We start from the raw sequence: 15,259 nt of genomic DNA, 5'->3' as shown, positions 1-15,259 counted from the left end.
GACTCTCGAAGACATTACGTTGCCACGATGGTGCGTTTGGCCTAGTACAATCGAGCACGGAAGGAGTTAACAACGATTCTAATGAGGAAAAGCACTAGAAGGAGGAAAGAAATCGTGAAGTGTTGAAGTGTTTTTATGATAATCTCCTAAGGAATACACATCGAAGCCTGATATGTTTAGGGGCGTAGAGGGAAACCTTATTACGGACAAGCGTAAAGTGATCGACTAGTGGAAGCAGTTCTTCGATGAGCATCTCAATTGCGATATTACAGAAGGAAGCAAAATTGAAATTAAGGGGCCGTGCACTAATTACGTAAGGCATTATGGGGGGAGGGGGGGTTCCGCGAAATCTTACAAAATCTTATTTGGGGGGGAGGGGGGCCTAATCATTTCTTACGTAAGATTTTCACACACGAAAAAATTATGGAAAAGTCACATTTTTAATAGCAACTTATGTTATTTGTTACAAAAATTATTAAATTGATGAGGTAAGTTGTGAAGTGTCGAAATCTTTCATGCTGCAAGGAAATGCATAGCAACCTGCTGAGTATTTTAGCCTTGTCCACTCAAGGAAACAGCAGTTGGCCTAGTTGTTCCAGAGTCTCTGATGTCATCGGTTTATGCTATTATTTATAATTTATAATTTATTCGTATAATTCATAGGACAATTTGGGTCTAAATGAATACTTAAAAGTTACTTAATTGTTAGTATTTACATTGTCAAGTGCACGAATACGTTAGCGGTAAATGCGTGATAATTCGTCAAAAATAAAAAGGTCAGCAAAGCAGTTGAATTGTCTGATCATGGAAGCGATGGGAGAGTTGGCAGCATATTGCGTTGAATAGGAGTCTTCCTGTAGAATCATTCTGGGTCGTAAGACTCTTGAAGGTGCGTAGAGTCCGATTTGCGATAGGATGTCCGGTGCATCATATTCGCCAGTTAAAAGCTTGCAGCCAAACAACGATTGCGAAACCTCTCTACGTCGACTTAGCGTGCTTAAACCCAACAGACGACAGCGGTCTTCGTACGGTGTTAAGTTTTGCTGATCTCTCCACGGAAGGTGACGAAGTGCATGTCGCACAAATTTTCGCTGTACGTTTTCCAGTCTGGCGGACCAGACAAACTCGTGCGGGTTCCAAACGATGCTCGCAAATTCCAGCGTTGACCGTACAATAGAGCAATAGAGAGCTTTGAAGCAGATCGGGTCATTGAATTCACCAGCAATCTTAAATATGAACCCAAGACTACGATTGGACTTGTCAACGATGGCAGAAATGTGGGACTTCATGGTGAGTTTCTCGTCAAGTAATACTCCAAGGTCCTTCACCTGTTCTACCCTATTCAATTTTGATCCGGAAATTTCGTAATCGAACTCTATTGCGCTTCTAGTGCGATGGAAACTGATGACGCAACATTTCTCCACACTCAATAACAATTGATTCCTTACGCACCAGTCACTTAACATGTCCAGAAGCTTCTGCAACATTCTGCAGTCCTCGATTCTTCTGACTTCAAGATAGATCTTCAGATCATCAGCGAAGAAAAGCCTTCCATCTTCATTGAGTAGTAACGCTGCATCATTTATGTAGATACAGAATAGCAATGGTCCCAAATTGCTACCCTGTGGCACACCAGAACCATTTGTAAACGCGGCAGGCCGGCAGTTGCCAAGTTGTACGAAGAGTTGCCTATCCGTAAGGTAAGTTTCCAACCATCTGCACAATCTTGGGGTACACCCAAGTTTCTCCAACTTGCTTAAAAGAATAGTATGATTAACGGTATTAAAAGCGGCCTTCAAATCAGTATAAACTGTATCCACTTGCGCTTTGGCGCTCATACTATTTATGCAGAACTATGTGAAATTCACCAAATTCGTTTCTACAGATTGCCCGGGATCATTCCAACATATTTCGCTTCAATTTCCTATCTCAATCCCGCAAGGCAGCCGCAATCCCTTATGATATCACGAGAAATATTTTTGTTTAAAACTAGCTTACACAATTAATGTATAGCTGTACCAATGGAACAAGTGCTTGATAAGCTACTATACAACAAAAATGTTTCTTGGGATATACTGTTCTTCTGTTCCCAAATATCTTGCCTGCCGTATATGGCCAGAGTGGGGTCAGTATTTTGCTTCAAAGGAAACCGCGGTCATTACAGATCTGTACATTAGACGCAACGCAGTGCCAATTCCAACATAAGACCATGTCGCGTGTCATCTAGAAGAGGCAAAGAAGTTCTTTGTATACTACTTGACGAGGACACGTTTTCAGACGATTTAGATTGGATCAATGCGAATTAAGTGAACGCTAGTGAGTTTCTGAGCATACACCAACATTTATTGACAACCTCAATGCTGAAATACGTTCTGTTCGTGAGGGGGCCATTAAGGGATTTACAATAGATAATTGATATTATTTGTTTTTTTTTTTATGAATTTGTTTGAACGTTGGTTTTTATGAACTTGTTTGAACTTTGTTGACTGTTTCAATATTCTTTCAATGTCTATCTTTTTAAATAAAACTTGAATTTTGATGTTTCAAAAAATCTTACTAAGAATTTGTACGGGGGGGGAGGGGGGATTGGCCAAAATCTTATATAGGGGGGAGGGGGGGTTCAAAAATGAAGAAAAAGGCCTTACGTAATTATTGCACGGTCCCTAACCTACAAACGATAGTAGCGTTCCGCGCTCGAATCTCGATCAGATTCGGCGAGAAATCGAGTAGCTGAAGATTAATCGAGGTGACGAAAAGTAACAACTCCCGGAAGAACTCTAGAAACATGACAAGAAACCACTCACCAGTAAAGACATTTAAAAAATACAAATTTCGGTGGTTTGTTGGGATCTTGTTACGTTATCCCGTATAGCAAGAGAATTCGAAAGGCAATCCGGTGTCAAGAGTACTCAATTCGCAGGATTCGCAGACGGCTTGGACGTTATTTCTAGAAACTGTTGGGCGATGGCAAACTATGATAATGCCTCTTTCTCCGTCTATTGTAGAAACCACCGACCGGGAAGTTTAATCTAACCGTGTTTTTTTCTGGTGGGACGACGACACTATGGAGGTCCTTGCGACTTCAAGGTACTGCTTTGAAATTGGCTTGAAAAATCGGGGGGCAAAAAAATAATTTGTAGGATATGAGTCAAATTTCTTTTTATAAAAACAATTATCTCTGGGCTCTACAGTCTAAAAACTCGAAAAATGAGTCTCCGAGAATTAACGCTTCTAGCATGAAACAGAAAGGGGAATTCGAACAATGGAATTTCCGAAAATCGTTCAAAAAAATGTTCCTTCGTTTTTGTCATTTTTCGTATTTTTTTGCATAGAAAATAATAACGTATATATTATTTATTAAAACATGATACATGACATAAGACTTCTGTCTTTTAAAGTGTCATTAACGAGAATAAATCGTACAAAATAACTAGCAACCTTTTCTACCTTTTTTATATAAAATTTCTAAACTTTAGCCTCTATTGATTGAAAAAAGATAAGCAGCCTTTTTTGAACATCACTTCCTGATTTACACGTTTTAAATTTGGTGGCAAACTATTCCATATCACCACACTTCTCACAAAGTACGAATCGCCGTACTCAGCCGTACTGTGAACAGGCACCACAAGATTGCTTGTCCGTTGACTTTGAGATGGCAGTAATTTTGAGAACAAATAAGCAGGTGTCTGGCGTTTTAGTATCCGGAATAAGAATAAACAAGCACGCATGTTGTAGAAGTTACGGAAAGGGCAACCAATTAGGTGTTTCTGCAAGTGACGCACTGATGACATTCGATTTAGGTTGAAAACGTACCTCACGCAATCGTTCAAAGCCACTTCCAGTTTTGATCTCGATGTAGCACTCATATTGAAATGAATCACATCTCCAAATGTGAAATGCGGGAGTATCAGTGATTATAAGCATTATAAGCAGATTATAAGCAAGAATAGATTCGGTTTTCACGTTTAAACCTTAAATAAAAATTCTTAAAATCCATGTTTTTTTGTTGCTCGATTAAAAAATTTACGTTGTTTTTTTTTCGCCCCCCCCCCTCTTCAGTCGCCGAATACCGGAAGGACAAAAACTTTATAAAATATTTGTAATGGCCTTATTTTGAAAGATTAACATTTTGACCATATGTGTTTCAAGTCATTTCGATGAATTCCAAAAATTGACAAAGTAACAGCTATTTGTACCGCGCATGTTTGGAGCGATTACACAACGAATAAAAACTTCAACGTCGTTTTTCTCGAAACCAGGTTTTGAAAGTCGGTACCATGAATATCTCAAGAACGGCTAAAGCAATTCTCATGATTCTTTTTTTTGTTTCAAAGCCAACAAAATTATCTAGTGTTTGACCCATCCTTTTTTCGATATTACAATTTTTGTATTTTTCAGAAATGTTTAAAGTCAATTTTTTCGACTAAAAACCTTACTTTTATGTTTGAATGTCCGCTATTTTGTTATGCGTTCGAATTTTAAAAAAAGATGGGTCAAACACGAGATAATTTAATATACTTTCATGTCGTTTTGGAATTTTTCAATTCGGATAAGCCCCCCAGCGCCAATCCATGGTACCGCAATTCATATTTTTTTCGAATGATCATGTTCAAGGAGCCGTAGGGGAGAGGGGAAGAGGTTCTTACATGCAAACGAAATTATAAATATTAGTATAAAGTGCAAGGTTTAGAATGCAAAAAACCCGAATCGATTCGCTTTTCGCGTTATAAAGAAAAAATATTTGAAATAAGGCAAAAAATGTGGTGTAAAAAGTACTATGCCCCCTTAAGCATAGCTACCATTAACCCCCTCTCACCTTTCCACTTTTTCCCCTGCATGCAAAAATTAATCATTACTTTGGTCTAAGAAGATGATGGATAAGGAGAACGCTGCTCGGGCGGCCACAAGTGGGGACGTGGAAACAAATAAACAGAAGTCGATGCAGCGAAGCAGACATAGTTGGAGCAGCTGCATCGTTCTCAATCTCAGGAAAGGCGAAATTTCTACCAGAAACTCGAAGAATCCCGCTAAAGCTCTGTGCGGTTAGGGGAATTGTGTCGAGAAAAGAATAATAGTACCTCGACGATCGTGAGGTGACCGAAAGGCGAACTTTGATAAACACGTGAATAGTGTCCAGGCAGAGCCGGACCTGATACAAGTGGAATAGGTACCCCAACGACGTGCCAACGACGTCAATGATGCTCTCAGTAAATTAAAGAACAATAAATCGATTGGAAAGGATGGCATTAAAGCGGAGCTTGTTACGATGGATTCTTAAAAGCTGGTCGAGTGAGCGGCTCACGACAGCGTCTGATTAGGAGCGAGCGGCTGAACTAAGAAATGTGTCGTCTCGGTACTACAACTAAGATGGCAGCCCCATCACGAGACTCGGTACCGTGCCCCTAGTAAAGCATCTTATCTAAACTCAATTCTACTATGAACAATTAAGGAAATTCGACTCCGAGTATTCTTCATGGATAATGGTGACGAAATAAGCACATGGAATGAATGCACTTCAACTACAGCATCATATGGTGGTGGGTAAACACGAAGGTAGACTCGACGACAAGAAGGAAGTGTTCTATGTGTAGCTGGAGGCAACCTACGACAGCCGTTCGCCTCGGTACATCAAGATCATCATCGGAGATATAAACGCCTAGATCGGCAGAGAAGTCATGTGGTCTATAATACATGATCGGGCCTCACAGCCTGCACACCGACACGAACGATAACGGATAGCGATGCATTAACTGTGCAGTCTCCCGAGGCCTAGTGGTGAAACACTTTCTTTTCCCGCAGAGATATCCACTAAGGCACCTGGAGATCACCTGTTCAACAAACATTGAACTGAATCCAACTAGGGTTTATTTCTAATTCCCGTCGTAGTAAGCAAAGCCACTTATTTTCATTTTTTCGCTGATATTTTCAATAATTTGTGTTAAATACACTAAAAATATTCTGCACATAATGAAATTCCAGATGATTATCGTGTGCCGCATATAAGCACAATCCGCCTAGAAATACACATAAAAATTATACGGATATGAATAGTATGTGCAAAAGTCTCGCGTACCCATAAATTATAACTGTTTGGCATATAAATTTCATTGACTGGGCACATTGCAAAAATCTATGTGTGGGACACATAGAAACTATACGAAAAGTTTTCTCAGTGTAGGATGGAAATAGGCAATTACGACGAAACAGCCGGTTTTTGGTGAACATCATGACCATAAGAGAATTCGTGGGGCAGTATCAGGCGGGCTTTATGTGAACCCGTGGTACTACGGATCCAATTTTCATTTTCCGACAAATTCTCCAGAAATATTAAAAGCACAACGTGCATTATATTTTCGTAGATTTCAGGGCAGCATACGATACAGTCGAGCGTGAACAGCTATGGTAGATAATAAACGACAACGGTTTTCCGGCCAAACTGACGCGGCTGATCAAACATACCGTGAAGCAAGTGGCGTGCTACGTGTGTGTCTCGAGGACACATTCGAATCCCTTTGAATCGCACACAAGGTTGCGGCAACGGGATGGACTGTCCTGTATCTTATTCACTTTTGTGATCTCCTAGCCTTCACAGACGAACTTTTCATCACTACTAGAAACTTTGGGATGGTGGAGGAACAGTCTCCAGAGAAAATAAACATTGTTTCCCATGAAGTTAATTATATCCAGGATCTCAGGTCACCGTTGACAGTAACAGAATTAAGCGGGTCAACGATGCATGCAAGCTGGAAGTCGAGGCTACTTTTCCCTCCACAAGAGGCTTCGATTAACCTTCCGTTTATCGCGCCAACTTTTGTAACACGGATACTCGCGCGTTGTATTTTGTACAACACTCTTTCTCTTGGAATATCTCGGAATCCTGGCTATATAGAAAATTATTGTCTTCAGCAAAGTTAATCAGTAGTTTAAGACCTTTCGTTTGGGGGATGGAATTTTATAAGTTTGTCACCAGGCGGTTCCAAAATCCGCTGTAAATTGTACATCTTACTGTTGCGGCCATATACAAGTTGCTGCATTTGGAAAGATCCTTTTATCGTTTCGAAATGATGTAGCATTCTATTGATTAAATTTTTTTCTAGCATGTATCATGTTTTCTTAGATATTATTCGGGGGGCTCTGTAACCGCAAGGTTACCGAGTTTGCCTTGACAAGCGAGTGGTCGTGGGTTCGAATTTTAGTAGAATCAGGCCACTCGATGTTAAGTGACTTTAGCATGGGTTTATTCCCAGGCCCCTCCTCATCCTTCCTTCTGCATTCTGCATTTACTAACAATGAAAGTCTCTTGGCAGGGCAAGTTGTACGAGTGGTACTTACTTGAGGTGCGAATGAAGCCTTTTGTTCAAGGGCAAATTATAGCTTGTTCCGCTTCCTGGTTCTAGGAACGACATTGGTGATGCATAAGTAGTAAGGAACACATACATACACATTCACACCCTCACTCTGTGCTGAACTCTGCTTTACCGACCATGAAGCCTTTAGCCGGGGCTGGTTATAAGAATGATACTTGCTCGATGTGCGAATGAAGCCTCTTGTCCAAGGACCAATTATGACTAGTCTCCGTACTACCTGGCTCTAGAGCTAGATTGGTTGAAAAGTAGTAAGAAGCGTAGAGGGTAAATGGGGTGAAAACACACCGACACTTTAAGCACGGATAATAAGCAGTTCGCTCACTCCTATAGCAATACTGCAATAACAACGAAGTGCGGAACAACACCTGGATAAGATCACAATAGATCAAAATGCTGGTCGTAGTGATAATATCCACACACACAAAAAAAAAGATATTTTTCACATAAATCATCTCATCGCATAAACTGTGATAACATTTCTGCTGTTGGCAGAAAGTAGGGCATCTGTGGTTAGAAAGTAGGGCTGATGTGGTGTTTTGATTTACTTGGGCAGGATGTTTAAAAAGTTTTTTGCACAGTGATGATACATAGTGTGAAAATTGGATACTTCCGTTCATCAGCCTAGCATTTTTGGTCCACTAAAAAAATTTCTGGAAACAGGATATTACAAATAAATAGATTCCGTGGATAGAACACATTCAGAAATCGTACCCATACACTAGTGCCGCGAAGTCTCGAAATTATGAACTTTTGCACACCTGCGGAATGACCATAAACTGCTGAATATCGTTGCTGTAAGGGTAAACGGGGTAACAACGCCCGCCGGGGTAATACCGCCCACCATGGTTTTACAGGGCCTTGCTCAAATTGGTGTTAAATGTTGATGACAGTCATATTACTGAATGCGTACGCAATATTTTACAATACCTTGTACAGCAATCTATACCTATAAAGAAGGATTTCTGTCTGTCTGTCTGTCTGTCTGTCTGTCTGTCTGTCTGTCTGTCTGTCTGTCTGTCTGTCTGTCTGTCTGTCCTGTGTTCCTTATAGAATCAAAAACTACTGAACCAATCGGCGTGAAAATTTACATGTAGATGTTTTTGGGGCCAGGAAAGGTTTTAATGATGGTTAGAGACCCCTCCCCCCACTAAGAGGGGGGGCTCCCATACAAATGAAACACAAATTTCTGCATAACTCGAGAACTAATCAAGCAAATAGAACCAAATTTGGCATGTGGGTGTTTTCGGTGACAAGAATTTATTCTAGGGTAATTTGAGACCCCTCCCCTCTTTATAAGGAGAATTATAACTCCTCTCCCCTTTAAGAGGGGGGGTTTCCATACAAATTTCCTCATAACTCGAGAACTAATCAAGCAAATGGAACCAAATTTGGCATGTGTGTGTTTTTGAAGACAAAATTTTTTTCTATGATGAATTGGGACCCCTCCCCACTTTAAGAGGGGGGGGCTCCTATACAAACGAAATACAAATTTCCTTATAACTCGAGAGCTAATCCAGCAAATGGAACCAAATTTGGCATGTAGGTGTTTCTGGAGGCAAGAATGTTTTCTATGATGAATAAGAACCTTTCCCCACTTTAGGAGGGGGGGCTCCTATACAAATGAAATACAAATTTCCTCATACTCGAGAACTAATCAAGCAAATAGAACCAAATTTGGCATGTGGGTGTTTTCGGTGACAAGAATTTATTCTATGGTAAATTGAGACCCCTCCCTCTTTATAAGGGGAATTGTAACTCCTCTTCCCTTTAAGAGGGGGGGGCTTCCATACAAATTTCCTCATAACTCGAGAACTAATCAAGCAAATGGAACCAACTTTGGCATGTGAAGGTTTTCGAGAGCAAGAAAATTTTCTATAGTGAATTAGGACCCCTCCCCACTTTAAGAGGAGGGGCTCCTGTACAAATGAAATACAAATTTCCTCATAACTCGAGAACTTATCAAGCGAATTGAACCAAATTTGGCATGTGTGTGTTTTTGGAGACAATTTTTTTTTCAATGATGAATTGGGACCCCTCCCCTCTTTAGGAGGGGGAGTCCTATACAAACGAAATACAAATTTCCTCATAACTCGAGAACTAATCCAGCAAATGGAACCAAATTTGGCGTGTAGGTGTTTTTGGAGGCAAGAATTTTTTCTGTGATGAATTAGGACCTCTTCCCACATTAGGAGGGGGGGCTCCAATACAAATGAAATACAAATTTCCCCATAACTCGAGAACTAATCAAGCAAATAGAACCAAATTCGGCATGTGGAGGTTTTTGGAGGCAAAAATATTTTCTACGGTGAAATAGGATCCTTCCACACTTCAAGAGGGGGGGCTTCTACACAAATGAAATACAAATTTCCTCATAATTCGAGAACTAATCAAGCAAATGGAACCATATTTGGCATGTGGGTGTTTTTGGAGGCTACCATTTTTCCCATGATGAATTAGGACTTCTTACCTTTTTAGGATGGGGGTGGGGGCTCCCATTCAAACGAAATACAAATTTGCTCATAACTTTAGAACTAATCAAGCAAATGGAACCAAATTTGGCATGTGAGAGTTTTAGATGGCCGAATTTTTTTTCTGTGGTGTATTACGACCCCTTTCCCTTTTAAGAGGGTGGGCTCCCATACAAATGAAATACAAATTTCCTTATAATTTGAGTACTAATCAAGCAAATGGAACCAAATTTAGCATGTAGGAGATTTTTGAGTCTTGAATTTATTTTATGATAGTTAGAGACCTCTCACCCCTGTGGTAGGGGGATATGGACTCTCATACAAATAAAACAGAAATTTTTGCGAAACTCAAAAACTAATCCAACTCGAGAAATTCGAGACTCTTCCATAAAACATTAATCAATAACAAGACCACAAAAACTATCTATAGTAACACTAGATCATTCAGGACGAGCCGGTCGCGAGTGTTGCCGGTGACCCGCCGTCGGAAGCGCCGCCCACTGGGGGGCTTGCAAAACTCGAGAAGTGACAAAGATCATCCGAGATTCATGATTTATGTACAACACAGGTTAATTTGTGGCAATACGAAGTTTGTCGGGTCAGCTAGTATCGTATAAATTATCGGAGAAATAAATAAAAACAGATTTTTCGTTATAATCGTTTCGTTTTTTATAACTTTCTTGTTTTCTCGGATATAGCTGTTTTCAATAATTCCTCCCTCTTGGAACAAATACCATGGAATACACATATTTTTTATGAAAATATAGCAAATTATCTTAGCAATGGAAAAATAATATGTATCTGCTTTATCAATCAGAACAATTTGAAATGTCAAAAAATGACCCACTCGATCAATTGCAGGAACTTTAATACCCATATTGTTATATTTTATCTTAGATCCTCTCTAGTCCTTAAAGATTGACTCCAGGATGCCTAACCCGATCCATCTTGTTGTCTAAGGAAATTACACGGTATCAATTTCAAGACTGCTGGTACCTACACACTTAAAAAACTCAGCAAAATTTGCCGAGATTTGGACAGCCGAGCGTTCGGTAAAAATTTCAGTTTTGCAAATCGACGTTTACGGATCTTTACTAACATATGGCATCATAAAAAAATTTACCGAACGCTCGACTGTTCAAACCTCGGCAAAATTTTGCTGACTTCGGCACTTTTTTTAAGTGTGTATATTGCTGATATTCTTCCAATACGAGTGCTTGCCGGACACTCTTTCGAACTTGCGAATCTCGGGGTACCATGTATTGTTTGATAGCAAACTGACTCAATTTGTTTAAATTAGATAAATTCACGAATCCAATGCCACCAGTTTCATTCAAATCGGTTGAATATTGTTAAAGTTATACGCTATGGCGGTTTTACCCCGTTAGTGGGCGTGTTTCACCGCGCATGGAAAAAATGCTCTATTTTTTTGGACGTGTTTCCAAATCGCAATTAAAAATAGGAAATCATTACAAATATTTATGTTTTTATTTTTTACATGTAGGTAATAGATCAATTGTCATTTAAAGCAGATAAACTAGAAATTGAGTTACAACTTTTTTTTATACAGGTGGTTTTGCTTAGGCGGGCGGTCTTGCCCCGCCTACCCTCATAGGTAATGACCCTCGTTAACCAAATTTTCAAATTTTACGCTGTTTCCTCTTTACATCTTGTTTCAATCTATTTGGAATTTGGATACTATAAACACCTTAGATTTCAATACTTTCTTCTACCGTTTCCTCCGTCGATGGAAAAGATTATGGCAGTTATATAACAGAAAAAAAAACTCTTCGACATTTCCAAAAAAAAATATTGCCAGACTTTATGCAGCTCCGTACAATTTAAAATAATTAATGAACCGCCAGTGCTCTCGTAATTCAGCTGCCATTTTGATGGCACCAGCTGAATTATTTCACGCAAGTGGTCTGTTAATCACTTGCATTTTGTTGTGAATGAATAATGTTCTTCAGGTGATTGTGAAATCTTTATTCAGTTAAGTCGTTTCTAAAGTTGAAAGAACGGTTTCAGACAGTACCATATTCGATAATAAATTTGCTGCTCATGCTTGAGTAGAAAATCAGATCAAAATTTAACGATCGCACACCTTGCTCAGCGATAGGTTGTTTCTCGTTAACTGGTTGACCTTTACTATTTTGCATTCTTAAAACACGTCCGTCGGTCGCAGTCTGTGCGATCGAGTACACATCTCCCATGTGATAGACACCACGTGATTGGGCGCGCGGGTAGCAGGTTTTATGCGTACACACCGTGCTGCTCTAAATTATGTGGGTCGAACGCGTTACAATTCCGGCCCGAAAGTTCAAATGTAAGCCGGAAACGTAGTTAGTGTCTTGTTTACCGCAGACATAGTTTTCCTCTTGTAAAGTCGGCACTTCTCGCTGCATTACTAATTGGTTTAATTTTACGGTATGCAAATTTGAATTAGGAAACGAGGGAGTGTAGCCTTTCCCGCCACATATATTTCAATCCCCTCCGTCCCCCGTTCAGATTGCGCTAACCATGCGGCCGCGCCGGTGTGCGGCGGACGATGGCGTCTAGAATTATTGGCGTCTCTGTCGACACCAACGACCCGGGGCAGAGTCGACGCTAGGCAGACGGCCGCTGGCATCTGTGCGATGTTTTTCAATGTCCCACGAAGTGCAACCCTGTGTGACATACCGAAAAGCTTTTGTTGTCGTGTTCTTGCGCGGCGCGCCGAGACGGAATCGTGGTTTGATGTAAATTTAAAATAGGACAATCCTGGCAGTAACAAATAATTTATAAATCGAAGATATTTAGTTATTATTTTCTGAATATAAGCTCATGCTGTTGGTAGGTAGATCATAGTTTATTGATTTATGTTGACAACTTCAACGGTTATGGTAAAGTTATCGCGTACTCGAAACGCGTCAAAACAAGGATCCCGGAATTGCGCCACAGGACGGGCGCAACCGTGTCTCATGTATTCGAAGAAAAAGGGGCGAACCAGCGCTCGTTCAAACGTAAACAACAGCGGGTTCGCATAGTTTTGCTACACTGCTCAGGCTGTGGAATGAAATATGTGTGCGTCTTTTAAACTGGACATTGATGCAGTGGTTTGGTGCCAACCGAAACGCGATGGTTCGATCAGTACCAGTACTAGTGGATTAGATTCCATTCATAGTGCGATGGTGACGGCATAACGACGAAGAAATGTGCTGCTCGCGGCCGATTACAGCCACAGTGACTTAATTGCTTCCGATAAGGTGTTATCGTCTTCCTAGAAGTGTTTATTTTAGTGCAGCTACCGATATTCGAAATGGATCTGAACTTCAAATGTCCACTGTGTGAAACATACTTCGACTCGAAAGATGACCTCACGGAGCACATCAAGGCCGCCCATACTTCGTACTACTACGATACGTATTTGGTTCCACCGGTTCTTTTACTACCCAGTGAATCACCGTTGATTGTGACGGAAACGCCTGGTACAGTGATCACAACCGAACCGGTATTTGATTCAATTCTAGAGACACTGCGTGTCACGAACAATTGTTCTAATTTATTTTTGTAGATTTCGACCCCCGAGGTGTTAGTAGAACCAGCGGTCGTGACAGACGACGGATGCTGCGACTGCGGGTGTTGTGGTGATGGCGCCGGTGGTGCGGACTCGGGTGGTGACTGTGGGGACTGCGATTGCGATTGTGATTGTGTGATTATGTGAACCTCGTCGGCCTACACCGCGCCGGTTAGGACGCCAGCCAATGCTCAGAGCAAGCAACCCATGTGCTTCGATATATTTTCTTACACTGTTTATTTTATACACATGAACGTTTAGCTAAAATGAAAAATTGATACTATCAGAAAGTGCTTGTCATACACGAAAACCTATGTTGTAAGTGTTACATGTATGCTGATTAAGATCATGACGATTGCTCTATTTTATTGATGTAATAAATTTTTAGAAATTATCATATTTGTTTAAAATGCAGGAGATAATTTTTAAGTTTTGCTTCCAGAATCAACACTCTACAATGGAAGGATATGTTTTGTTGCGGCCATCCACAGTTGTGCATCTGAATATTCATCATACTTGGTTGGTGGTAATCCTCCGCACAAAACAGACAAAAAATTCTGCCACATGGTCCGGTACATCCGACAAGGCTAATTGTGTTTATTTTCATATGCTCGCGTTCATTTCGGTTCAAAATACAGCGCCGCTTGCAGGTACCGAACTGATTTTATTACATTTTGCACATTAATGTCGAATTTTTGCCAAACGGAAAATCGCATCGGGCGCTAATTCTGCGGATTAAATCGGCTTGTTCGAATGTGCATTCCGCGATGTACGTACCCACTCGAAATATGTTTGATGTATCGGAGAGCTGCTGCTCTCTTCATTTGGTGCGAGGGAAAATTATCTAAATTGATGGTTGACTTCGGGTGGCGACTGGCGGAAGGGTTCATGATGGTGCCAAAAATTATTGCATGCCTACAGCTGTGATAGATTAGCAATACGTAGCAGCATCTGTTCGACAGAATAGCGGCACAGTTTTTTTTATTCGGCTAACTGACTGAGTGACATGCTAATATATTCGATTCACATATATTTTGAAGCAGATGATAGATGTATTACATAGTTGGGAACAACTCGTAACTTCTAATTCACCGAAGGATATTTTTAGTTTAACGGCGAAAATGTGTTATACAATTGGATAATAAGCTATAAATAATAATTAGACAGTATTAGGAAAGTATGATATCCTTTTCTAGATTTTGCTTGTTGCTCGATAGATTTCGCAACTAACTGTTAGGTTATACGATTTGCAGGGCTAGTGTTATGATCTTACTGACTCTCACAGACTACCAGCTGAGATTCGAACATACGACGACTGGCTGTTTAGACCAGCGTCGTACCTCTGGGACTGGGAGTTCGTTCAATAACATTTCGAAAAAAAGAAAGAAAGTATTCTACATATATACATATTATAGTATTTTTCGTTGCAAACATAAATTTCTACTTACATCCTGTGGATTCAAAGTTTATTGATTTCATTCCAAGAATGTTTTTATTAGCTTTGGAAATTTACATTTACGATTGCATGTCAATAGTGCCAACATAAGCTTTTTCTGACTATTATATCCAGCATCGTCGAAAATTTCCGAAAAGATTTCTGAGTAATTTCTTGATAATCATATTGCAAATCGTTTATCGTTGTGGTGTATACGATGAAGAGCTTGATTTATACCATTTGTGTCTTGCGATTGTTCTACCTGAGCAGACACAAACTGGTTTTGCAGCGACAGTCATTTGCTATTTAGAGAAAAGATGTTCATTGAGATTAGTTACAAATCCGCTAAATCATTCTACTCACACTGACTCCGCTCTAATACTCACTAGACTGGATGCTGCACATAAGAAATTCCCCATATATGTAGTGTTTA

General features: G+C 40.2%; 1 protein-coding gene across 1 annotated transcript; it reads left to right on the top strand.

Annotated features, from left to right (window-relative positions):
* Window positions 1-12,914: 12,914 nt before the first annotated feature.
* LOC128737919 (uncharacterized) lies at window positions 12,915-13,737 on the top strand. Its single transcript, XM_053832694.1, has 2 exons — window positions 12,915-13,325; window positions 13,389-13,737. The coding sequence occupies exons 1-2, from the start codon at window positions 13,134-13,136 to the stop codon at window positions 13,536-13,538; spliced, it is 342 nt and encodes a 113-aa protein (XP_053688669.1). The 5' UTR covers window positions 12,915-13,133; the 3' UTR covers window positions 13,539-13,737.
* The last annotated feature ends 1,522 nt before the right edge of the window (window positions 13,738-15,259 follow it).

The sequence above is a fragment of the Sabethes cyaneus genome, chromosome 2, assembly GCF_943734655.1.
Source record: "Sabethes cyaneus chromosome 2, idSabCyanKW18_F2, whole genome shotgun sequence".
Lineage (NCBI taxonomy): Eukaryota > Metazoa > Arthropoda > Insecta > Diptera > Culicidae > Sabethes > Sabethes cyaneus.
Note: the sequence above shows the minus strand (reverse complement) of the source record. Positions and strands in the feature narration are given on the sequence as shown.

Coding starts and splice junctions, on each gene's coding strand:
- LOC128737919 (XM_053832694.1), top strand. CDS start 13,134: ATGGATCTGAACTTCAAATGTCCACTGTGTGAAACATACTTCGACTCG. Junction 13,326..13,388: donor CAGTGATCACAACCGAACCG/GTATTTGATTCA, acceptor TTATTTTTGTAG/ATTTCGACCCCCGAGGTGTT.